This window comes from Strix aluco, chromosome 4, assembly GCF_031877795.1.
Source record: "Strix aluco isolate bStrAlu1 chromosome 4, bStrAlu1.hap1, whole genome shotgun sequence".
NCBI classification, from domain to species: domain Eukaryota; kingdom Metazoa; phylum Chordata; class Aves; order Strigiformes; family Strigidae; genus Strix; species Strix aluco.
Genome location: NC_133934.1, coordinates 3,407,514 through 3,434,213, shown reverse-complemented (window position 1 = coordinate 3,434,213; position 26,700 = coordinate 3,407,514). Strand labels below are relative to the sequence as shown.

The window sequence follows — 26,700 nt, the reverse complement described above, 5'->3', positions numbered from 1 at the left end:
TGAAGAACAGGATTTGCCTTTTTTTTTTTTAAAAAAAAAAAAAAAAAAAAAAAAGAAAAGGCATTTTAGTGGTTTATAAAGATTCCAGCAGCTCTGGGAAAGGGCAGCTTCTTGTTCCAGGCACCGCGCACGCAGCACGGGGATATCCTGGCTCCCAACCTGAAGGTTTTGTGGTACCATAAATTTTTCTCGTGATAGGGTGTGGCAGCAGAGCATGCAAAACTTCCCTGCTGCTTTACAATTTGGATAATGTTTTTATCTTGCCAGCAGATAATCATCTCAGTTTTGTTCCAGAAGCGAAGCTCTTATGGATATGTTTGAGAAGCCTGAAAATAAATATATTCACATGTGTTTTCCAGTGTTGCTTAACACGTGATACACCTCAGAGCCTCTTGCAAACTGGCCGCTCCTGAGTGTGAAGGCTCAGAAGTCTAACTTGAGGCCAACTCTCAGCTGTGCATGTACATATTTAGTCTCTAACTGGAAGTACAGACTTTGTCTTCCCTTGTTTCTCTGCATTGCTGGTTCAGAAGGGCAGTGCTTTAGTCTGTCTGCGGCAACTCAAATGCTGCAGCTTCACGTCTGTCTCCTAGAAGACACTAATGCCATCCATGCTAGGCCTGAATGATGAATGAGATGAACGCAGATGAGTTAGAAATTAATAATAAATTGGAAAGCATGGATAATCCTCAAGATTTTCTCTTGAGGAGACTTTAAACCTATTTGGCTACAGACAGAGAGATGTTTTTAATCCCAGTCACCATGTAGAATTTGCATTTTCATTCTGGTGGCGGGATGGGAATGTCAGGCAGGATCTTTGGTCAACTCAACGGCAGCAGCTTGGGTTTAGATACTCGGCTAGCTGGAAGACTGTGACCGGGATTAGAGAGGTTAAATTATTTTCTAGGATTACCTAGGAGTATATGGAAAAGAAATGTGGGGACTGTTTTCATGGCTAGCATGGTTTTACTTTGCAGTTTTGCGAATAAAGTTTTACTGCTTCACTCAGTCCTTCAAAATCTTTCTACCGGGCATTGGCCTCCCAACAGCTTAATTTGTGGATCCTTAATTTTTTCCATCATTTTAACCCTTTGAGAAATTTAGTGTATGCATACTGCTGCGTAATGGGTGGATTTGCATTTCAGTCATCTGCTGGGCTCTGAAAGCCTGCACGGACTGGTGAGCTCATCTAGATCAGGCTACAGGCATTTCCCGTGGGACTATGGGAGAACCTCTTGCCTTTTAGAAGAAATACTCAGCCAACTCATCTACCATCTTTTCTATACCTGCCTTTTCTATACCTGCCTTGGTTGTGTACAAGTTACTTTTTGACTGCAGTAGGTACCTGGAGGTGACATCTGTGACCCAGCCATTCGTCTGCAGTGCCGCAGTGCCTGGTCTGGGGCTGTGCTGAGCAGGCAGGTCTGGCCTCCCAGAATCCAACATCCAAATGAATAAAATGCACAAAAGCGGTGTTGTTCCAAAGGGAAACTGAGGCACGGGCTAGCTGACATACAGAGGCAGCTTTGGAAGGGTTAAGATGAATCTCTGCTCTCCTGGGAGGTAATCTAAATGCACAATCATCTTTTCTCATGTCTTAAAACATGATGGAAGGAGGCGTGGGATGGGCAGCTTGCAGCCTTGTCTGTCCATGCAACCCAGGCTCTCAGAGCATCTCCCCTTGCTTGTCTCCTCTGGCATCTCGAGGAAGGGCAGCTGTCCCATCCCCTCCTCGCCTGAGGCTCCGGAGAGGCTGATAAACCCAGTGGCTGCTCGAGCATTTACCACCTTGGGTCCGCCAGCGTTTGGCGATGGCTCGGAGGGTGTCAAGGTGTCTCCATACCTCTTGGTTGCTACTGAGAGGGTCCCTGTGGGAGGTCGTGTCCCTCGGTCAGGGATGCAGGGGAACTCTTAGTGGTACAGGTGTACAAATGGTGCTGCAGGTGCATGTTCACAAGGGTGACCCACCCAAGAGGTTGTATAGACACCTGCATATCCAATATTACTTCTTGTGTCCATGTCTTATCCCCTACATGACAGAGGATTTACTCTTTGCCTTCCTTGAAATTCCTTAAACTGAGCTCAGTGCCTGTGCAGAGGTAGTTGTCTTTTTTCCAGCATACAGCATGTTCTGTGGGGGGTGTTTATGTAACTTTCCATATGTTGCCCTCTTTGTGTAGAAACTTGAAGATAAATTGTGAAATGCAGGGAGCTGCTTTAAAAAAGATACACCCTCAGCTGGATCTCGGCCTGTTTGTGGCAAGAAAAGAGGAACCTGGGGAGCCCTCTGTCCTTATTTTCTCCCTCGTACAGCTGAGCGAGCAGCGTGGGATGGAGCATCTGATGCTGCCCCGTTGCCCAACGCTGCCTCTGGGAAGAGGGCAGGGCGAGCTGTCAGCAGGCTCAAGAGCAGGCACGTGCTCTCGGGAAGGGTGGTGGTTTCTCTGTGGAGGTGCTGCAGCCCCAGCATCATTCCCTGCAAGCCCTCTCCCCCTTTCCAAAGCCGCTGCATTCCCTACAGTGCACCACCACCCAGCAGAGAGGTTGGCGTTTTCAGTAGAGCCTTAATTCGGAGTGAGTTGAACCAGTTGGTTGGGCCTGATCTTGCCAGGTGCTGCTTTGTCTCCGTTCCCGTGTAGATTGAGGGGGTCTGAGGACGCTCGGCATTTTGCAAAAAAGGATCCTTTGGTTCCTGTGGGATATGAGCCCGGCTACTGGTAGGAGATTCGTGGCTCTTGTTCTCTGCAAACTTGAAGGAAGCTGTTCACCCATCTGCCCGGCTCGTTTCTGCTCATCATATTTGAAAATGGTTCAGTTGCAAGTGTAAGAGCAAATGTAGGCACGATGCTGCCAGAGTTTGCAGCCTGCCTCTGCTGAATAATTACGCAGCGTGTAATTAGGGTATCTGAAAACATTCATTTCCATTCCCTCTCCAATCCCCCTGGAGCAAAGCCAAGAAGCTCAGCTCCCAAACAACCCCCCTTTTGAACTTCAAGGTTGAAAAACTGAATTTTTACTCTGAAAATTGTGCTTATTTGACTGGTGGATGGAGAACGAGGAAGTCTGTGCCTAAGTGCATGGGAGAGGTGGAAAGTCCGGGGGGGAAAAAGAGCTTCAGAGATGAGCCATGCAGCTCTGATGATAGCTAGGTGGAAACTTCAGCCAGGGCTCCTGGGCAGCAAAGCAGCCTCAGTGGTGATGGGAAAGCTGAGCTCCTCGGTGTCCAAGCCCAGGAATTGACCTATTCAGTGGGGTTTTTTGAAGTTAGTGCAACATCATGACTGTTTTTAGAAAGCTGAGAGCTCTGCAGTTGCTCAATACTTGCTCAGCTGCTTTCTTATAGATTATTTGGAACGATTTTATTTTTGCAGAGTGTATTTGGAGTTGTCGATGTGGGATCTTTGGAGATTAGTGTGTTTAGCTGCCGTGGAAAGGTGTGGTGTGGCGAGCAGCAGCACAAGCCTCTAACTGCTGTGAGGGGAGAAGGGCTGGCTGCTCTCCCTGGCCACTGAGGTCCCAGTGAGGTGGTGCCTGGCTTGGTGATCGTTAAAGGTGACCGATCCCTGGGCGTGCTAGAAACCTTTGGACTAAAAGACCAAACCTATAGTTTAATCTGTTTAAGTTGGCGTTGCTCCTCAAAACGACTGCCTGTTTTTGCCTGTGATCCGGGACACCCGGGTACGGAGTGGGGAGGTCTTACCTACTGGCAGTTTGGCTCAGTTTGGGAGAGAATCTTTAAAGTTATGTTTTGCAGCATTTAAAGCTTCCTTTCTAATGGGGCTCGTGGTGCGGCTCCTCACGCAGCCGTTAGCACAGGGAGTGCGTTGTGGTGTGCACAGGGGGATTTAATTTTGGGCCACTTGATGCAGATGTAAGGGAATTTGGGTTCCTGGAGCCCTGTGTGCCCAAATGCCATCCACCTGCGTGGAGAAGGTGTTGCTGGCCAGCTGGGATGGTCTCTTTATATTTGATGTTGGATTTTTCTCCCTCTGACGCTTCATTAGGGTGATGTAGTTACAGAAATGCAAGTAATTAACTAATGAAGGACACGGGTGGTAGCACAGCAGCCAGCTTGCGTGGGGACACGGACATTTTCCCTGGTTTGCAATCCCACACGGAAAGGTCGTCCCAGGATACCTCTGCCACGCTCGTCGCGGCTGTGACCAGTCCCATCCTACAGCGGATCCCAAACCCAGGGGTAAGAAGGCGGCTGCTGCTTCCACCTTTTTTTTTTTTCTTCCCACTTTGCCTGTTACAGTAATGGTTACAGATCTTTCAAAGCACTGCTTGAGCTTTGTCTTCACTAACAGGACCAGCCTGTCGGTGCAGGGTATTTGCAGGAGGATTATTTTGCTGTTTAGGTGACAAATGGCAGCTCAGCTCCTTTGGAATGCTTTGTCTCGAAGACGCTTGATGAGGTTAACCTCCCAAGTGAGCACCCAGCATCCACAGCTCAGTCCTTAGTGTCCCTCCCGCGGTTTGAGACTGGGGTTGGGCAGCATAAAAGGTTAAAAAAACCACCCTCTTTTAAATTCTGATCCCCCTGCAGCCTGAGTAGTTCCTGTCTCTCTATCTCCCTGCGCCAGCACCTCCGACAGGGAGAATCTGCAGCATGGTAAAGCCTCCGTGCAGGGGAGATGGGCTTCAGGCTGCGGCACTGTAGGAGGTTTTTTCTCCTGTCTTTTGATCCAAGGTGGGTTTCCAGCATGAGAAGCAGGCTGCAGGACTATTTCATGCGAGGCAAAGGATGTGTTTCCCCCCAGATGTTATTAGACTGGTGCTGTCGGCAGCCCCTTCCCAACAGCTGTGCTCCCCACCCTGGCCCTAGGGAAAAGGGATGCCAGAGGGTTGAGGATGGGGGCAGATGCTGAGCTGTTTTCACTTGTGATTCTTCATCATACATTTTTGTGTGGCATGATGAGGAGTTGGAGAATAATTTATTTTTTTTTTTAAAGGTGGAAGTGCCAAACCTGGCTGTAGGCTTGAGCCTTGTTTCAGGGGCTGAGCAGATGCACCAAGGGACTCAGACTTCCTTTCTGCTGCCCTCCAAAGGTGCTGCAGCCTCTGCTCTGGAGGGAATCAAAGTTCAGCCACTGGGTTCATTCAGTTTTGGTGGGTTTTTTTGGAGACTTTTGGAGAGCAAATGCTGTATCAAGCCTGGGGAGGCAGCATGGCCTCTGACAGCTGTTGTAGCACAAACCCATCATTTGGACTTGGGCTACCAACTTCCATCTTTGGGCCAGCTCTCAGCTAACAGTGGATTTTCTTAAAGATATGAAGGTATATTGTGTTCCTCTTGAATGAGGCTCTTCCAGTGACCCTGTTGTAGCTCTTTGGTGTTCTTCAGCCAGTTCTCAAGCATCTCTGACTACCCCAATTTATCTGTGGTCACTTGATGTGTGGTTACAAGTGACTCCATCAAACTGCAGTGTTGGCATTAGAATCAATTTTTCTCATTGCTGATAGTTTTCCTTCATGTATTTTTGGAAGCTGGGACGTAATTGTACTTTGAAGCAGTTAAAACATTGAATAAAACACTGCGTTCTCTCTCAAAGTCACTTCCATCTGGATCTGACCCCAAACACGAGCTCTGAGTTGTGCCTGGGTTGGAGAGGCACTTGGATCTGTCTCTGAGGAGAAGTGAGAGGCCTGGGGATCATTGGGAAGTGATGGGGGAGAGGAACTTCTTAATATTTATGTGGTGCTTGAATCTGCTCTTGCTAGTAAGATCCGCTTGAATTTATTTCTGAGCACAGGTTGGGTCCATCCTATTCTGGAGCTAAATTCATGGCTTGCTTTTGGGGTTCTTTCCTCCTTCCCTTGTGTCTCCCAGCTGCCAAACCCTCCCTTCCCCACCGTGCCCTGACATACAGCAGCACAGTGTCTTGAACTCCAGGACTGCAGATGAGCCAGCAGGAGACACTGAGCTTGTACAGGTATCAATTTTGGAAGCAACAAAAAATGATGACTTCAGAAAAACCTTGTTTCTGCTGAATCGTCTCTTTGCCCAGAGCCCAGCGATGCTGAACAGGCGCCTTGGAAGTTTGACTTATTTCAGGCTTTGTGCAGCGTTTGGCTTCGTGCAGGATAGCTCCCAGGCTTTGCTGTGGTTCTTCTCACCAGCATCCTTGCCCGCTCGCTCCTCGGATCGGCCCAGGCTGGAGCAGCCCAATGTGCACGTGTTTGTGGTGCTGTGGAAGCAGACCCCAGCGCAGGCAGGGGACCATGTCACCCTCTGCCCTGCCCGCAGCGCGCAGGCAAGGTCTGCCGAGAGTGGCAGTGCTGCCTCGCGCTGAAATCTCCCTGCAGATCCGTCCTGCCACACAGGAGTGAGACACTGAGAAACCGTTTTCATTCGTTTTCATCTCCCTGCTGTCAGTGGTTTTTGGATCCTGCCACTCCATCTCCATGGCCAAGAGCTGAAAGATGGTCTTGGAATAAGGTGCTTGCAGGCAGAAAGTCTGGCAGCACCTGCGCTGCCCTTTCTTCCCCCGTCCTCCTTTGCTTTTACGAACCTGTTCCATAAATTGTCTCCATTTACAAAATCACACTTATGTCAAGCACTTGCCCACTTAATTCTTCCACTTGCAGTTTTTCTTTCCTCTGGGCAGGGATGTTTCTTAGCAGCTTCAAGCGCAAAGATACCTATTTGTTAAGTCTTTCCTGGCTTCAGAGTTGAAACTCTTTAATATTCCTGTCTTCTGTGAGCTCTCTTCCATGAACTTTCCTCCGCTCACCATCCTACTCCCATTTATGGATGTCTCCTTTGCTCACAGGTTTTGTGCCCGGGTTGGGACTGTTGTGCTCTTGTGTCACACCAAGCTGCCTGCAGCCCCCAGCAAAGAGGGGAGAGATGTGAAATAAAAGGAAGGGTTGGTGCTTCCATGCTTGCTGAGAAGTGCCAGGTTTTGAAATGCTCTAAGCCTGAAGTCTCTTGCTTGGAGAATAAATAGGATGTGTCTAACGATGCTGACTGCTTCCTGCTCAAGTTGCCCACTGCCTGATCCGAAATGGATTTATTCCCTCTGAAGTGAGGCTCATTCAGCTTACTTTAGGTAATGGGCAGCTGAGAAAGCAACACTTTTGCTTTTTCCTAGCAGAAAATATCCTGCAGAGGATTCATTATTAATAATAAGCTGCTAAACCTTGTCATCTTTGATAGCCAGGCATGTCCTATTAGCTGAACTCTGTGGTTTAGTCCCGTCCTATAACCTCCCTTTAACCTTGGTGCCAGCTGTGCCTATTTCACTGGTAATATTTGCACTTAATATTCCCACTTACTGCTTAATAACTGGGGGTCAAGCCCTGTCTCATCAAAATTAGGTGTTTGCTGGGGCTCAGACACAGCAGCATTGGCTCATGAGTTAGTCCTTGGTCGAGCAGGGAGGGCTATCGCCCCGGTGTCGGAAGGGAATTAAGGTGTGAAGAGCTGACGAGTTGTTATGTGGCAGAGGTGAGCTGATGTAAGATGTAGGTGGTGGTGGTTTGGAGAGTTTATTTTTTCTGTTCCCTCCTTTCTTCACATGTTGGACCACATCTGACGACCGGGTAAGGCAGTTCAGCTTGCTTACCTTGGCGTAACGCCGCTCTCCCCGGCACGGCACCCCGTCCCGGCTGACGTTTTGGCAGGTTAGCGAGGCGAGTTGGCCCGCTGTGCCCGACGCAGAGCCTGGCACGGGTGGCTGTGGGAATGCCTGGGCTGAGGAGGTGGAGGAGAAGGGAGCTCTCACCTGCTGGCAGTGGCTTGTGTGGTCATTCAGCTCGGAGGACCCTGCGTAACCCACCACAGAACTTCTCCAAACTCCAGCCAGTGCCTTGACTGCCTGACTCTCGCTTTTTGGTAGGCTGAAATGAAAATGTGGAAAACAGATGTGACCTGACGATACTATCTTGTTTAACTATCTATACCCAGATGTTTCCAGCTTGTAGTGCTAATTTCCACTTACACTTATGCAAGAGCTAAAGCCAAGATGCTCAGTGCTTTCATGTCTGGGAAGAGGAGTCAAACTAACCTTAGTCCTGTGATCCATTGCTTTGCTCGATCCTACATCTCTTACATCCAGGGAGGGCAAGACTGTCCATACCCAAAGTGTCACATACATCGAAAAATCTCCTTCTTATAGAGAAGATTTTTCTTCATTAACGGGATGAAAAGATTGAAAAGCAAGAGGAATGAGACTGTTTTCAGAGCAGTCCATATTTCAGGGTAAGTACTTTGCAAGGGCTTTTCATCATGTCCTTTTTTGAAGACGGTATGACTAGCTTTCTCTAAGGGATGCTCTTCCCTTGAGACTGCACATGCTTTTCTTAAATTTCCTTGGCACGTGACCACTGAGCACTGAAGGACTCATCTGGATTTTTCTAGCTCCATTTGAAAGGCAAGCTGTTCGTTTAGCCTCTTGCAGAATCTGTGTGACAGGAGACGCTGTAATCAGGCTGCAGCAGTAATTGCATTTGTAATGTGAAAGACAGAAGAGAGTCTAAAATTCTCATCCTTGACTGGCTCTGTGGGGACCCAAGGTAGTTAAAAAAAAAAAAAAAAAAAAAAAAAACAAAAAAAAAAACCACAAAGCCAACAAACCCAACCATTGCTTTTGACATTTGAAATTGGTCTGGGCAAAACATTAGGAAACAACATACTCTAGGGGACAAGATGATCTAATATATCTGACTTTAAAGAAACATGCTCCTGTGGAAACTTGTTTCTGTGCCTATTCCAAAGCACTGGCTGCTGCCCTGATCTCCCCTGCCTGCCCCGGACCATCTCAGTATAGTCAGCAAGTTCCAATTAAACTTTTCTTCTGCCTTTTGTGCATGTACCTGAGTTTGCTCCATTCTGAAGTAACCAGTTCCTTGTCAGGAGAAAGATTTCCAGGATGCTACTGAAACTTATTGTCTGTTTCTGGAGAAAAACTGCTTGCTTTTAAGTATTTTGCCTGAGATCATGACCATTCTAGTGCATCTGAGGCTTCCTCTGTTGGTTGACCTTGGGACAAAGTTCCAACCACCCACATGCACCGTTTGCACTTCACTTTAAGAGAGAAATCTGGAGAACCAATCTGTGCTGTAGGATTTCGCCATCACCGCTCTGTTCTTCCTTTGACGTTGCAGTTGCGATCTATGACGATCCTCAGTGTAGCAACCGTGATTTACAAACCAAAGCTCTCGGCTCTTTAATGCTGTTGAATTTTGAGAGAGGTGGAGACAGGAGCTGGGCTGGAGTGAGCCACAGCAGTCGAATGTCCCCAGCACTATGGAAAGTCACAGCTGGAGCTCAGTGGTTTGGGCTAGGAATGCTTCTGTGATGGCAGATCCTCCCCAGTCCTTCTTCTAGCCAGCCCCAGCTGCAGGTCAGACCTCTGCTCTTGTGAGACCCCCCTGCAGTGCTGCATCCAGCTCTGGGGACACCAACAGCAGAAGGACACGGACCTGCTCGAGTGGGGCCAGAGGAGGCCACGAAGATGTTCGGGGGACTGGAGCACCTCCCCTGTGAGGACAGGCTGAGAGAGTTGGGGGGTTCAGCTGGAGAAGAGAAGGCTCCGGGGAGACCTTAGAGTGGCCTCCCAGGACTGAAAGGGGCTACAGGAAAGGGGGGAGGGACTCTTGATCAGGGGGGTAGGGATAGGACGGGGGGTAACAGTTTTAAACTGAAAGAGGGGAGATTTAGATGAGATGTAAGGAAGAAATTGTTCCCTGTGAGGGTGGTGAGGCCCTGGCACAGGTTGCCCAGAGAAGCTGTGGCTGCCCCCTCCCTGGAAGGGTTCAAGGCCAGGTTGGACGGGGCTTTGGGCAACCTGGGCTAGTGGAAGGTGTCCCTGCCTGTGGCAAGGGCTGGGACTGGATGATCTTTGAAGGTCCCTTCCAACCCAAACCATGCCATGATTCTGTGATTCCTTGTGAAAACAGCTCTTTAGTATGAAGCCTGTGCAAGGGCCTGGGCATCCCAGGTGGATACTATGATTCTATGATATGAGCTTGTTTGCATCTGAGTTACTCGAGGTTTTCCTTTAGTAAAGGTTTGGCGTTCCCTGCTTGGCTGGCTTGAACGCTCAGCTGATTTCTTTCTTGTATGTAATTGTAGGTGTGGTGTGGACTTTCCCAACAGGACTTTGCTTACTCAGTCCCATTCCTCTTCCCTCGTGCTGCACAAAGGATAGAATAAACTGTCTTTTCAGGGTCTGATTTTTGTTGGTTTGTTCAGGAGCAGGTGCCAACAGCTGCTCTGGGCGTGCATGAAGTGATACAGGAGAAGCTTGTCTGGAATTGACTTCAGCCTCCTCTCTGCCACTGAAGGATTTAACCTTCTTGAAAGGTTTCCATTTTCATGAGATCCACTTGTAGCAATGAAACCTGAAAAAAACGAACTACCGGCTCCATTAGACTGACTGGTGTTGCTGTTTGGGTTTTTAACTGGGGTGAGTGAGTCAGCCTGTCCTCAACTGAGCGTTAGTGCGGTGAAAGCACCAGGACTATCAGCACCGCTTGACCACCGGTTTCCTGTTGTTCTGGAGGCCTGTGCGTGGCTGTAGGAACAGCTCTTCCCTCCATCCTGCTGCCTGTTACAAAGCGGTTATTTCCAGTGTGCTAAACTATGGAGAAAGAGGAAAAAGCTCTCTGCCTTGGTTTGAGAGGGGCATGTTTTCTGCTCCTCGTGCTCTCTGCTGGCTGCTCACACTGCTAAATCACAAAACTTGTTGTAGATTTAAAACCTGAGGAGAAATCCTCTTAAAAAGCAGAAATGGAATACAACTATCTTCCCCCTCGTCCCATTTCCCTGGGGGAGCAAGAATGGTACTTTGTATAGGTAAAGACCTGCTGCTTTTCTGAACTCGTATGCATTTTTCACAGCACACTGGCTGAAATCCCGACGTCACGCTGACTGCACCTCCTACTGACCCTCCTCTCTGTTTCATTTTAAGTCGCAGAGGCAGTTCTATCAGGGTGTCACAGACACTTGATGGGCTTCTCCATCTCCCACATCTTGTCCTTGGCTCTGCCACTGACCTCCTGCAGAGCGATGGACATGCTTCCCTTGCTTTTGTCCCTTGCCTTTCCTTTCTTTGAAGCTTTTAGGGCCAGGACGTGTGTTTGTGAGAATGTCTGGATGTTTCCCATTGTTGGGACTCTACGGTATGTGCTTTCTCTGCTTACTGTTTCCAAAAGGAGGACCAAAAGCATGCAGAGATCAGGGCCTTGTCTGAACCTGAACTTCTATATCGTAACTCAAAGTGATGACTATAGGGAGCTGTGCCCAGTCGCTTCACAAATAAATCTTTATAAATTAGCATTTACACTGTAGAACTTCAAGTTGATTGCAAAGTCACTTAAAGTGCATCAGAATAAAAAGCGTTAGCTGCTGTAAGGTTAAAGCTTTACAGGTAGTTAAGTACCTGTCTAGAGGCCATGGAGGACTGGTGGCTAAGAAGTTACGGCAAACTCATACCAGACTCTTGTGTTTAGTCTTTGGGATACGGCCTCGGTGTCTCAGCACCATCCTGTGCATACTGGACATTTATATTTTTCATTGTTTATCCCCTCTTCCTAAGAGGAGAATGCAGGGACGTGCAATAAAGCCACAGAGTGTCTGTGCCCGGGTGCTGAAGGCACGTCTACGGCTTGTCAGCACGTAGGAATATCATATGGAAACTGGCGCTTGTGGAGATGGGAACCATCCCGACTGAAGTCAGAGCAGATGGGATGCACAGACTGAACCAGCCTGTCTAGTTTATGCTTTATTAATTAGACATGTTATCGGAGTCATCTGTATTTTCTTTCCTTTTTCTCTTTACAAACCAGTTCTTCTGCTTCTTTGCCCACAGAGGTACTAATGAGGAGCAGTTTCAGTCTTTAAGACTTGCATGGCAATGCTTGTTTGTCGTGGTCTATATTAACACTGTAAAAACTTTGGGGTGAGAACTCAGTGGAGCTTTGTGAGCTGTGGGTATCGTAATTTTTGGAGTTGATGGTACTCTCCTGGTAGCACATCCTCTCCCTGCGTGCTGCCAGTGTTTGTAAACACTTCCACAGTGTGTGCTAAGATATGCTGCTACTTGCTGTGGGATGCTTAAAAACTTACACGGCTCAAAAAGGGAACTGGATAAACTCATGGAAGGCAAGTGCAAAGATCCCTGGGCAGCAACAGTCCGTGCTGGGGACCGGGAAGTGTTCTGGGGAGAAAATGGTACGTCCTGGTGCGGGTCTGACCTCGCTTCCTAGACCTGCTGCTGGTTGCTGTTGTAGGTATTAAATTAAATGGATCTTAGATGTGGTCTGTCGTGCTCATTTGGACAGTCTCAGGCTCTAACTGTGCACGCTAATTTTTAAGATTTTACTGAAGGAGGCAAAACCTTTTGGAGGTTAAAGCGCTCAGGTGGGAGCTGGGAATAGAGGTTTCCCCAGATTTCCCTTTGGGCCCAGATTTACCTTTTTATCCCCCAGCCCAATCTAATATCTTCATCCTCAGAGGCAGTGCCCTTATCTGTATGCGAAGGTGAAATGGACTGTAAAACCCTTTGAGTGTGGTGTGCCCACGGCTGGTGTGGGAGACAGCAAAACCCCGTAAAGCCAACCTGTGCCCGAGTAGCCGCCTTTCAGACCCGTGGGTCTGTTTTACAGCTGCCGTTTGGCGAGGTAGAGAGGAGGTCGGTGGATTTGCTTCACGGCTAACGCTCTTCCCAGGAAAATACTCATTTACTGAATGAGCCGAAGGATAGGCCTTGCAGGAATGGGGCGGAAATGGCTGTTAACGATGGGTTTGTCAGCAGAGTTGGATATTGCACAGATCCCTTCCCTTACAGCAGGACAAGATGATGACCGTGTCCAGGCTCTTCCCAGGCTCTTCCTTTGCACATATACGCAACATATGTTATCCTTGGAAGTCCTTTTCCCAGGCGTGGCGTGCCTTTGTGCATGCACAGCGTCTGCCGTGTTAATAGGATGCTGGTGTCTTATATCAGCAAGTTAATTGGGTCCCTCGGTGCAGGAATATTTCCTGCTGCTGCATCCTCTTTCTAAAGCTATGCGTCTACCTCGGGTACTTTATTGCTGATGAAGATACTGTGATGCTGAGCTATCTGCCGTGCCTGGAGCCAGCGGAGGTTAAATCACAGATAAACCTTTGGGATGGCTTTCAGGCTCGGGGGGATGCACACGGTGAGAGGGCTACCGGAGTCATTTTAATTGCGGCATGCTTATCGTGCTTATTGTAAACGCAGCAGGAGATTGCTGCTTCTCCCGAGCCGGAAAGCCCTGCATCGCCCTGCGATGGTGGATGGATCCCAGAGAGCTGTGGGGCACGGGGATGTGCTGGGAGAAATCTCAGACAGTTGGTTCCCAGCTGAGGATAAATTCTCTCCGGGTCCTGTGCTTCCTCCTCAACTTATGTCAAACTTTAATGATTTTGTAACACAGTTTTGTAGGCTGATTCCTCCTCCTGAAAGCAAGCAGCCCTGTTGCTAGGGGAGGGGGAAAAAAAAAACCTCAGAAATACTAATCTTCAGCAGACCAACATTGTAGATAACATTGAGTCACTGCTGAAAGCCTCAAAGCAAAACAGATGTTCAGTTTCTAGTGACTAAGTATTAAAGGTACCAGATGAGCAAAGTTTTAACTAAAGTATTTAATTTGTGGTTGGTAACTGAGACAAAGCATGAACAAACAAGGTGCAATGCAAAAATGGGCCTCTTTTAGAATTGCCTGCATGTTTTCATTAAAACTTTTTTCCATTTTTTTCCCCTTTTTTTAAATAGGTCTTTCCGGTTTGACTCATTCTCACTGTAATTGTAACCTTTAGTTCTGGGTGGGAAAGCAATTATTTTGCAAGGCATGAGACCAGTGGTAGGGTGAGTGGGCTTTTGTTGCTGCCTCTGTCATCTCACTCTTTGACAAGTCACTTCTCTAGGAGTGTCTTGTGTCTGTGAAGTTTGGGGATAATTATACTTGTTCTCAAAAATAAGGAACCTGGACTTAATGGTGCATGTGCTTAGACTTTTGAATTCAATAATGAGTAGAGAACTTTGAATCTGAATGCGACTGTCGTACAGCTGTTAGCCTTTGAGTAAGGGATGATTTTTGAAGATCTATGTTCTGGGTTCCTTGGGCAGCCAACACTGGAAGCTCCTTGAGATGCTTCTGGTCTAGGTGTTAGGTTCCCATTCCTTTGTTGGTTGGTGAGAAACGTGCAGCACCGTCTGGTTGTTGGAAGCACAAGTGCTACCTCCCTGCTTGCCACTCCAACCTGAGCACCTGTGTAGAGGACCGCACGATTTATTGGTGGAACATAGAAGGGAAGGAATTGTGTCCTGGTCCTTCTTCTCAGCAGGACGTGCAGTGCAAGTGCTTCTGGATTTCTCAAGTCCAATGAATATCTAATATAAAACACATAAAAACTCTTGAGAAAGAGGACTGTGGCCAGAACCTCCCTCCTAGTCCATGAATCGCTACGCTATGTACTTTATGATGTAGTGACTTGCATGTTTGGCTGCTGAGCATCACAGCATCATCAAGGAAGGACAGAAAAGACCACGGGCTGACTAGGCTGGTCTCCCTGCTATGTGGGAAGTGGATCTGAACTGCTGAGCCCAAGTGGGAGCTGAAGCCAGGGCTCCGTCTTGCTGGTCTTACAGAATTTAACTTTTCTTATTGGCAAGTTCTAGATGGTTTCTATTAAGAAAAAGCCTTTTTGGATCTCTTCTGAGGGTGCCTCCCTTTGTAGGCTTTCTCAGGAGCCTGTATACTGAGCACTTAATCTTCCATCCCACTTAAGGGAAGAGGGGCAGACACCAAACCTTGTTGGCGCCTTATTTCACCTAATTCTTGCATTTAATTGTTCTTGATTGGGCTTTCAAGAGAGTCTCTGCTACAATCAAGAAGCTAGAAATTAAAATAATTATTGTGGTGATGGAAGCAATCAAAGAGGCCATCAAGTTCCCAGTCTGTGTGCAGTGGAGGAAAGGAGCAGGCTGAGTTTGATCTGATCTCCTGGGACATGCTGGGCTCCAAGAGTTAATTTTGCGCCCGGCTGGAGTCCATGAGAAATCCATTTGTGCTGGAAGTAAAGGGCAATTTCTTGCAGCGAGGACAGGCTTCACTCCTGGAGAAAATGATGTATATTTATCATCCATATAGCTGATTGTCTCTGTGCCTTTTTTACTTGTTGTTCATCCAAACTAAACTCTTTTGGTGATGAGCTTGCCTGTAGGATATCAGATTTCATAGTGACCTACAAGTATTTTTCTTTCTTGCTGTTTCCCTGCAACTTCTATCACTGCAATAATCAGGCAGTATCCCTCAAGAAGACCAAGTAGATAAATGTGTGATGCTCCAGCTTTGAGACAAAACTGTAAGTGCAGGTAGGAGATGGAGCAGCTCATCCTGGCAACCATTTCCAGGCACTTGATGGATGAGAAATTCATCAGGAGTGGTCAGCATGTGTTCACCAAGGGGAAGTCCTGCTTGACCAACATGAGAAACTTCTACAGTGAAGTGACTGGGCTGGTAGATGAGGGGGGAGCAGTGGATATTGTCTACCTGGGCTTCATAAGGCCTTAGACCCTGTCTCCCATAAGATCCTCATAGAGAAGCTGTTGGACTGGATGAGTAGTGAGGTGGGTTGAAAACTGGCTGAATGATTGGGCCCACAGGGTGGTGACCAGTGGCATGAAGTCTACTGGGAGGCCAGTAACTAGTGGTGTACCCCAGGGATCAATATTGGCTCCAGTCCTGTTTAACCTCATTAATTGTCTGGGTGGTGGGGCAGAGTGCACCCCCAGAAAGTTTGCTGGTGACACCAAACTGGTGACTGATATTCCAGAGGGACCTCACCAGGCTGGAGAAATGGGCCAACAGGAACCTCGTGAAGTTCCACAAGGAGAAATGTAAAGTCCTGCCCCTGGGGAGGACAACCCCAGGCACCAGTATGTGCTGGGGGCCACCCAGCTGGAAAGCAGCTTGGCAGGAAAGGCCCTGGGGGTCCTGGTGGACACCGAGGTGACCCTGAGCCAGCAACGTGCCCTTGGGGCAAAGAGGGCCAGTGGTGTCCTGGGCTGCGTTAGACAAAGCATTGCCAGCGGGCCCAGGGAGGTGATCCTCTGCTCTACTGAGCACTGGTGAGGCCACGCCTGCAGTGCTGGGTCCAGTGCTGGGCTCCCCAGTACCAGAGAGACACGGGCAGACTGGAGAGAGCCCGGTGAAGGGCCATGAAGATGATGAAGGGACTGGAGCATCTCTGCTATGAGGAAAGGCTGAGGGAGCTGGGACTGTTCAGCCTGGAGAAGAAAAGGCTCAGGGGGGTCGCATCAATGTCTGTAAATGCCTGCAGGGAGGGTGCAAAGAGGACGGGGCCAGCCTCTTTCCAGTGGTGCCCAGTGACAGGACAAGGGGCAACGGGCACAAACTGAGTCACAGGAGGGTCCCCCTGAACATCAGGGAACACTTTTTGACCATGGGGGTGACCGAGCACTGGCACAGGTTGCCCAGGGAGGGTGTGGAGTCTCCATCCTTGGAGATACTCAAAATCTGGCTGCACATGGACCTGGGCAACCAGCTCTCTGCCACCCTGTTGGAGCAGGAGGGTTGGACAGATGAGCTCGAGGTCCCTTCCGACCTCAACCGCTCTGTGATTCTGGGACAGGGAGGCTGAGGTCCTCAGGAGATACGGGGATGGGCTGAGCCCTCTGTAGGGGTATAGCTATATATAAATGCAGCTAGATTATGAATCATATAGCAATATATGATCACATCTTGTTTGCTGGATGCAGTGCTGTCTAAATGTAAAATGGCTAAATAATTCTTCTCCTGCTGTTTTAGATTAATTTGTATCTTTATGCTGTGTGTTTTCTTTCGCTTGCTTCCTCCCTTCACCTTTCCAGATGTCTCCTCAGAGCAAACTTCCGTGACTCTTATTGTTCTGCTTGTTTTCATTCTCTTTCTTGGGTAAATGTATTATTTTTTTTCTAAGTGTGGTTTCCTAGAGCTCTGCAAAATGCTCTTTGCCTGCTGCATTTTGAAGTATTAGTTGCAAAAGAAAGGGGAGGGACTCCTAATTCAGGTGCATTTCTTCCTTTATCTGTTTTTCCTTTTAAAAGTGACTAAAGCCACAAATAAATAATGCTAATTTTTGCTACCATCTGTGAACGCAGGACCAAGCTGTTTCAGACTAGCAGTTTTAGTGCTTTCTTTATCTGTTAAGGGGGGGGAAAGCTCTTTGCATTAGCAGCAATTACCTATCTCCCACAAATTGTAGTCTGCGCTCCCATCTACCACTAAAACCCAAACCAAACAAAGATTTGTGCAAAGACAGGAAGCATTTTGGGTGTAATTGCTGGTAGATCTTTGCTTTCATGATTTTTGGTTTCACCCAAAAAGGCAGCTGAGCAGTGCTGTGGTTCACTTGGGTGGATTTATTATGAACTCTCGCTGTGCTCTAATTTGACATTTTTGGCAGCTCTGCAAGTTTTAAAACATCCTCTGCAAGAGTCTCCTGGCCACGCTAAATGAAAATGTCCCATGGAGGGAAGGGAAGGGGCCGGTGCATGGCAGCATGAGTGAGCTACGCCCTGACGACAGCCCTGCCTCCAGGCTTCTTTATTTTGGCCTTGAGCCTCCATTTTTCACAATCCTGCCCTGATCCCCTCACCTTCTGCTTGGGTTGGAGTTGGAGGACCCTCCAGTTTGACCATAATGTCTCCCATTATCTGAGCCAAGAGGTGGTGGTGGTGGTTGAGTCAGTTGGCCTTGGCTATATCAGAAGACCTCACCAGTACCAGGACCTGATTTTGGGGCTACTTTCAAGGCTGAAAAAGATCAAATCTTGAATATGGCCCCGAAAACCATGGAGTGGGTCTGGCTCCTGGAGCCCATGTGTTGAATATCTGGATGGTGCCACGGTGCAACCCCACGTCAGGGGTGAGGTCTCCCTGTGAAGTCCTCGTGGCTTTTTCTGATGTATTTATGTTTGTGTGAGTTTACCAAGCTATAACTGGACTGTGATTTTAGCATCAGGTTTTTAGGGAAGCTCATCACAGCAATGTGTAATAGTGTAATAAAAACATAACTGCTTAGCTTTATTGTGTCAAAATGACTCATTTAAAATATCATGTTGGAGATATGGGGGTCTAGAAGATAAGTAAGACTTGCATGGGGAGGGAATATTGAGTAATGGACCCGCAGCTCTAATTGGGGGTAAAGATATCTTTCATTTCAGATCTGAGGAAGTGGTTTATCTGCCTGAACAGTTGTTATTCTCTCCCATGCGCTGAATCAGTTGGTCTGGCAGCAGTCAGCACTTGCCTGGGTAGATGCATTTGAAAAATTCAGCCACTTGGCCATCCTGTGCATTGTGCAAGTTGTGCGATATATCAACTGCTTAACTATTGATCCTGTTTCCATCATTTTTTAAAATAAAGCTTCTTTCTAAAAAGCTTCAGCATTTCTGGTCTCAAGGTCTTCATGAAGCGTGCAGGTATTTTTCCCCTGTACCCCAGTCTAAGTAAATGGTACTTCTCTCAACTTCCTCCACGTTGTCTCCTCCTTCTGTGTAATATTCCTGTTAGAAATAACTGCTTTATTGAATCCTAGAGGCAGATGCCACCTGCATTTCTGTATTATATGGAAGTTGAGGTCCGACAGGTTAATGTGTAGTCCTGACCTTCTGGGAGCAAGAAATTGAGGTGGAAGCAGGGAAAACATCTGTGTCCCTATAACTAGCCCCACCTTTCCCTATCGCTACACCCCCTTTCTTGTCTGAATATAGAGCAGCCGTGTACACCTCCTCCTGTCCCGCAGGAGGCCAGGGAAGTAGCAGACGTGCAAAGGATTATTATATTTGATCAGGCTTTGAAATGGGCTGTAGATAAAGCCCTTGATGTTTACTGGGCCATTAAACATTTATTAGCCTCTATCCCACTGTGTTGGTAGCACTGTAAATAACAGCTGTGATTAAAGTGAAGAGTGGGGTCAGCAGTTGCCTTTTGCACCGGTGTTTGTAAATAGAGAAGCAGTTTGTGTAATTTTTAAGAGCCTGGTTGGGGGAAGCATCGGCCCCAATGCCTTGGAGAGAAGGGGCAGATGAGCTGGCAGACAGGAGCTCCTCTTTATCACAAGGAAATGCTGAAATCTTAGGAAGTGGGAGAATTTAAATAACAATGATAAAAAGATTAGAGCCTGAGCTAGGAGTTAATTTATCCCTGCCCTTCCTAACAAAAATACTTAATGCCCTCATATCAGAATGGCTTTTGGATCTGGATTTAATTAGGTTGAAGGAGGGTTCACGTCTCTCCCCCCAGACTGCCCCAAATAACCCCCTGGCCACCCCCGTGCTCAGCCACGTGCGCCGGCCTCACCGAGGCCGTGGTTTTCGCTTGTCGGCATTTCCATCCTCAGACTTTTATTTCCCTTTCACCCCCTCCCCAAGCTTTCACAGCGAGAGGAGAAGCGTCGCCGCAGGGCTGAGACTTGGCTCGTGGGGTCTGAGCTGCAGCACCTGGTCGGATGATAGGGTTTTTGAAAGGAGGAATATGAAGGGATTACTCTGTATTGCTCGGAGGCCACAGCCTGGTGATTCATGCCGCAGGCAATCCCTCTGAAGTCAATGAGATTGTAAAGCGTGTAAATCAGTATGGAATTTGGCATTTTCCTAGAAAAGCGGGGGATATTTGTTTTACTTGCATATAAATTACTTCTAATAAGACTCTATAGACATGACTGATCCCTCTAATCACACCGTTGCTCCTTACAGTCATAAAGTTACTCTTGCTATCTTCTCATTTTAAATAATTGTTTAAAAAAAATCACTTGCGTGGGAAATACCTGTGGTTGCTGCCGGGCTGCGAAGCGTTGCTGGGAATGACTCGGGCGGGAGCGTGTCCTCGTGCGCTCGGGAGCTGTGGTGTGAATGGAGAAAGGAGACGGTCTTGTTTTGACACTCTCTCATTTTGAGCCTTTGACGTATTCCTGTTCCACCATTTAGATGTTGTCAGGCTGAGGGATAATTAGAGGGAGCCTGTTTTGCTACAAAGCCGACTCGGGAATCCACATTGCCACAAGCAAGCCTGGCTTATTTGTTGGGGAATGCAAAGCGGTGGAGTGGGCGTCCAAACTGCACCACGAGGGAGAAGATGCTCTGCTGCTTCTTCCCTGTGTCTGCAAAATATATCTTCTTCCTACAACAAGTTAAAATAAATAAATTGATCTTCCCATTCACTGGCCAGCAGGGAGAGGGGGGGGGATTCTCCCCCTCTGCTCCGCTCTCGTCAGACCCCCCTGCAGTGCTGGGTCCAGCTCTGGGGGCACCAACATCAGAAGGACACGGACCTGCTCGAGTGGGGCCAGAGGAGGCCACGAGGTTGCTCGGGGGGCTGGAGCACCCCCCTGTGAGGACAGGCTGAGAGAGTTGGGGGGTTCAGCTGGAGAAGAGAAGGCTCCGGGGAGACCTTAGAGCGGCCTCCCAGGACTGAAAGGGGCTACAGGAAAGGGGGAGGGACTCTTGATCAGGGGGTAGGGATAGGTCGAGGGGGAACAGTTTTAAACTGAGAGAGGGGAGATTTAGATGAGATGTAAGGAAGAAATTGTTCCCTGTGAGGGTGGTGAGGCCCTAGCACAGGTTGCCCAGAGAAGCTGTGGCTGCCCCCTCCCTGGAAGGGTTCAAGGCCAGGTTGGACAGAGCTTTGGGCAACCTGGGCTAGTGGAAGGTGTCCCTGCCCATGGCAGGGGGGTGGGACTGGATGATCTTTGAGGTCCCTTCCAACCCAAACCATTTTGTGGTTCTCTGATTTATCAAATGCAAGTATAAAAGCTGTCATGGGAATACTTTCAGTTGTAGCAGGGATATTGGTTCTTTCAGTGGTGCTCTGCAGCCTGGCAGTGTCCATCAGCTGCACCAAGATGCTCGGGGGCAAAGCTGGGAGCTGCTGTTGGAGCTCCCAGGCATTGGTTCTGCTGCCGGCTTTGCTGCCTAGGTGCGGGTGGGTGGTTTGGGTGCTGTGCACAGCAGCTTACTCCCTGTGAGAGAGGGCTTTTAACAAAACATTATAACAAAGAGCATCAGCTTTTCACTTGCTCCAGTTAAGAAGGATGTTGAATTTTGCCAAGGTGTTCTAACAGCATATAGGTGCTTTTAGCTATTTGAGACTTGCCTTATCTTATAAAAATGCATCTTGCCTGTTTATGTGTTGTGCACAGTGTGGAAAGCATGAGGATCTTTGGTTGAAAATGAGATCTAAAACTGGAAGAAGTCCTATGGAAAGTAACTGAGAAACTGAATATATATATAACTGAATCTCGACAGGCTGGAGCGATGGGCTGAGGCCAACTGGAGGAGTTTCACTAAGGCCAAAGGCTGGGTGCTGCACTTGGGCCACAACAACCCCCAGCAGCGCTACAGGCTTGGGGAGGAGTGGCTGGAGAGCTGCCAGTCAGAGAGGGACCTGGGGGGGTTGATTGACAGCCGGCTGAACAGGAGCCAGCAGTGTGCCCAGGTGGCCAAGAAGGCCAATGGCATCCTGGCTTGTGTCAGCACTAGCGTGGCCAGCAGGGACAGGGAAGGGATCTTACCCCTGGACTCGGCACTGGTGAGGCCGCCCCTCGATGACTGGGTTCAGTTTTGGGCCCCTCACTCCAAAAAGGCCATTGAATGACTCGAGCGTGTCCAGAGAAGGGCAACGGAGCTGGTGCAGGGTCTGGAGCACAGGTGTGATGGGGAGCGGCTGAGGGAACTGGGGGGGTTTAGTGTGGAGAAGAGGAGGCTGAGAGGAGACCTCATGGCCCTCTCCAACTGCCTGAAAGGAGGGTGCAGAGAGGGGGGATGAGTCTCTTGAGCCAAGGAACCAGCGGCAGGCCAAGAGGGAATGGCCTCAAGCTGCACCAGGGCAGGGTCAGACTGGCTCTTAGGAAGTATTTCTTTGCAGAAGGGGTTGTTGGGCGTTGGAATGGGCTGCCCAGGGCAGGGGGGGAGTCCCCATCCCTGGAGGGGTTGAAGAGTCGGGTTGACCCAGCGCTGAGGGATCTGGTGGAGTTGAGAACGGTCAGTGTGAGGTTAATGGTTGGACTGGATGATCTTCAAGGGCTTTTCCAACCTTGATGATTCTGGGATTCTGTGAATAATTGAGAAAATAATGAGGTCCCATGAAGCTGGTTGCCAAGGAACTAATTCACTTCTGGTGTCTCCCCCAACTTGATGAAATAGCTATTGTTTTCCTCTCCTGTTTACTAACATACCCACAGCTCCAGAAGAGTCACCTCTCTGCTCCTGTAGATGGTCTAGCTGATACATGCCTAATTCCACCTCGGAGCCATTTTTGTGAGCAGAGCATAGCTTTGAAGGCACCTTTCCCTGTGTCAGGACTCCAGAAGGGTTTGTGCAATTTAGAGGTTTGTCTCCTTTTTCCCCTGGTGCTGACTGGCCTAACAAGTTCCCTGCTCCTGCCCACGAATGTTGCCTTCTCTAGAAAGGAGAAAATAAGGTTATTTTTAAGGCAGCAGTCTAGATTTGGGTGTAAAATCTGGCACAAATTGAGATCTTTCCAGCTTCAGGCAAAGTGACGTATGTTCCTTGTTGTCCTCTCTGCAAAACAGAACAGTTTAAGGCTAATTTTTTTTTTTGTTCATTAGGCTCCTGGTGTATTAGCAGACTGTGTAGCCTTGGCTTACTCCCTAAATGGCCTGAGCCATGGTCTTCAGTCATCCTCGTGACCATCTCCATGCCTTCTGCAGGCTGGTGTACCTCCAGCTGTGCTTGTAATACTTTGATAAACTTATTTTATATGGAGACTACGTTAATGGCTGGAATAGCCTCAGTTACATGGGACAGTCCCAGTCATCCACAACAAAATTCAAACAGTTAAGGCAGTAAAAAGGCTGTTTGCTTAATATGTCTGATCTGTATGAAATGACTCGCTCGTCTTGGCACAAGCCATTAACTGGGTGTTTCTCTCTTACAGGGCGCATCGAGAATAATCATCAGCCTTAATAAGGATTGATTGTGTACTACCCATCGTCATCCCGGTTTGATATTAATCGGAAAAAGCTTTTTGACCGTCGCGTTGGGGAGGTGAAAAGTTGGATGAGCGTCCCTTTTAAGGTATAGTGGAAACATTGATGAGATGTTTGGGGTATGAGACTGGTACTGCTGTAGCCTGCAAAGGAGAACAGCACCTCTGAAAGTTTCATATAAAAATTCTTTGAACTCTTTGCAAAGCTCCAAAGGGAGGTGCTGAGCGTACAGCTTTCTCATGCATTCACATCTCTCAGTCTTACAACATCTGCGTGGTGAAACCTGCGCTTCGTTGTTCCCCTGTTTGATCTTAATGGGCGTGGTCTTTGTAGACTGGGGGGTTGCCTTTGTTTTGATGCAAACTTTCATGAATCCAGTATTTTTTCTCTATTTACTTGAAAGACTCTTTCATTTTTGAAACTTCTAGTTTGTGTTGCAAGGCATGCAGAGTTTGGGTATCAGTATTAGCACTATTTTGAAGAGGGCTTTTCTTAAGGTATTTTTTTTCTTGGTTATACAAACCAGTATAAGACTGAAATATACTGACCTCTGCTATTACCTTGGCACAGATGGACACATAATTCTGGCATGAGTGATTTATTAAGGAGAGGGAAAGACAAAACTCAGTCTTTTTGAGGAAAGGAAGGTCATGGTGTAAGAAGGAAAGTTATGGAGTAAGAAGGTACGTTACTCAGGACATCAGTGAATTAAAAAGCAACTTCCAGCAGGGCATTTGTGGGCAATTGTTCTGATCGAAGTTCTTCCCATGGTCTGACTTGAGGAGAAGATTGAGGAATGCTTTTAAAAAAAAATAAAAATCTTACTGTAAGATTTCTCGTTCAGTATTTCAGAGGATTCATTCCAACCAAAATGGATTTGATGCTAGGATGGTGTTGCTAGAGTAGCAAATTGAGATGGGCATGCGAAACCTGGTGATTTTTATAAGCAAGGTCTTTTTTTTTAAAGCATTTCTTGTTGCTGTGGCTTTCACAGGTTCACCCTGTCTGGAGATGAAGTTTGTGTATGTGGTTTGATATTTCCTTAAAGCTTTCACGTAGGGTCCTGCTGACGCTGCGTGCTTCACAAACTTGACCAATTTATGGTTTCATATAAAAATTCTTTGAACTCTTTGCAAACCCGGTGTGATACCTCTGTGCCAAACTGAAGTCAATCGTAACTTTTGTGGATGACTAAATGCTTCCCTTTGTATTTGTGTGATACTTAGCAATGAGTTTCAGACCCGTTAGTGTGCGTGTGTGTATGTATGCACTTAACTGAATTTCATGTTGTGTTTTGCTACGTGTATTTTTTAGTCTGCTTGGCTCACTTTTTGATTTGGGTTAAACTCCTTTTGAGGTCAACAGCTGAATTAATGCCACTAATTTACTGAGAAGTGGCCAACTGTCCGAGAAGGGCTTTGTCTTTCGTGCATGCTTTCTCCATAGCTGATCCCAGAAAAGATCAAAAAGATTGAGTTCAATGAGACTGAAGTCACTGAAGAAATTCGCCTGTGATGCATACTGTAAATGTTAATAGCCTAAACTCTGTTTTATTATTCAGTCCTTGCTTGTATAAGAAAAGCCATTTTAGAGAAGTAAGAGACCGATGAATATGTTCCAATATCTGCCAAAATAACACAGATCCTATCATAATCCAGTGAATATGTAGGACAGAGATGCTGCCTGCACACAGGTAGTAGCTTTCTCAAAAAAGCCTGTGGTCTGGATGTGCCTGTCAAGGCTTCTTGGCTGTTTGGGCTTGGAAGCTGGCAATTCAGTGGCCAGCTGGAATCCTAAAGTCGCTCGGATCTGCAGGGTACACCTGAAATCACGTGGAGTGGCCGTGGGCTGGTGCTTCACCGTGGCCAGTGCTGGCTGATGTGACTGGCCGGCGTAAACGGTCTCAATGTAATTGCTTGTGTGAGAGTGGTTTGTCTTGCATGATGAAGCCAGATGTGGATATGACTCTGTTGGCTGGAGTGAAATAGTCCAACAGCACTTTCCTTCCGCAGCAAAATCCTGTTGGAATAAGACAGCAAGGTCCACAGCTAAGGTCACGGGACTTGCTCGGCTGTTTCAGGTGGTGTGTGCTGCTAGGCAAGAGGCAGAGCTGGATGCTGGGGTGCTGGGTGTGTCCATCCTTCTGTGAGCCTCTTGACTCTTGTGGGCTACTGGAAAGGTGTTTTGGGCTGAGTGGTTTTGCTCTCTAAAACAGGTTATGATATAGCCAATGTTAGCTGGAAGGGTCTGAGCACCCTTTTGTACTTTTATGGGTTGTTTTTTAAAGTGTTTCATTATATATCACTTACTGATTCATGTGAAGGGTCCAAAGCATTCAGATTTGGGTTATGTAGGAGAAAACTAATACATGAAGTCTATACAAAGCTGTCCACTCAGATGTATCGCTAGATTTCTGGGCTTTGTTTTCACTAGTCACATTCACTTTTCAGAAGTTACTGTCCTCTTTTTGTCAGCCATTTCAGCAGTGTCACACATTTATTCTGGCTCAGACTTAGCAGGGGGTATAATGCTGCCAGACCAGGGAGCTTGCATTTGCAGAAGGCAGGTAAGAAGAGTTCAAAGTTTAGATCTGAAATCTCAATTACATCCTGAGAGGTTCTGCACGTGTAATTGGAAACCTTGGGATCCCAGACATCGTAGTGATCCTAGGTCTGGTGACACCTCTGAGTAGAGGTCACAGAATCCCAGAATCATCTCGGTTGGAAAAGCCCTTGAAGCTCCTCCAGCCCAACCATGAACCTCACACTGACCGTTCTCAACTCCACCAGATCCCTCAGCGCTGGGTCAACCCGACTCTTCAACCCCTCCAGGGATGGGGACTCCCCCCCTGCCCTGGGCAGCCCATTCCAACGCCCAACAACCCCTTCTGCAAAGAAATCCTTCCTAAGAGCCAGTCTGACCCTGCCCTGGCGCAGCTTGAGGCCATTCCCTCTTGTCCTGGCGCTGGTTCCTTGGCTCAAGAGACTCATCCCCCCTCTCTGCACCCTCCTTTCAGGGAGTTGTAGAGGGCCATGAGGTCTCCCCTCAGCCTCCTCTTCTCCACACTAAACCCCCCCAGTTCCCTCAGCCGCTCCCCATCACACCTGTGCTCCAGACCCTGCACCAGCTCCGTTGCCCTTCTCTGGACACGCTCGAGTCGTTCAATGGACTTTTTGGAGTGAGGGGCCCAAAACTGAACCCAGTCATTGAGGTGCGGCCTCACCAGTGCCGAGTCCAGGGGTAAGATCCCTTCCCTGTCCCTGCTGGCCACGCTATTGCTGATACAAGCCAGGATACCATTGGCCTTCTTGGCCACCTGGGCACACTGCTGGCTCCTGTTCAGTTGGCTGTCAATCAACCCCCCCAGGTCCCTCTCTGACTGGCAGGTCATGGTGGTCTCAAATCAAAAGTGCCTGAACTGAAAACGCTGTGTTACTGCAGGAGGGGAGGGAGGGTGACAGGCAGAAACAGACCCACTGGAAAACACTTGTCACCTCTCCTAAAGAGCACAAGTGGGAATCATGGAACCATAGACTGATTTGGTTTGGAAAGGACCTTTAAAGATCATCTAGTCCAACCTGCCTGCAGTGAGCAGGGACGTCTTCAACTAGATCAGGTTGCTCAGAGCCCCGTCCTGCCTGACCTTGAATTCTGCCTTTCCTAGCCAGCGATGATTGCACTGGCTCATAACTACCTGATCTGCCAGGGCTTCTC

General features: G+C 48.0%; 1 protein-coding gene across 2 annotated transcripts in view; it reads left to right on the top strand.

Annotated features, from left to right (window-relative positions):
- Positions 1-26,700, top strand: part of PTPRA (protein tyrosine phosphatase receptor type A) — a 134,763-nt gene that overhangs the window by 6,692 nt on the left and 101,371 nt on the right. For both annotated transcript variants that reach the window (XM_074821803.1, XM_074821804.1), the window contains exon 2: positions 22,935-23,074. In XM_074821803.1, the coding sequence (XP_074677904.1) occupies positions 23,057-23,074 (18 nt within the window). In that variant the 5' untranslated portion in view covers positions 22,935-23,056. The remainder of the gene's footprint in view (positions 1-22,934; positions 23,075-26,700) is intronic.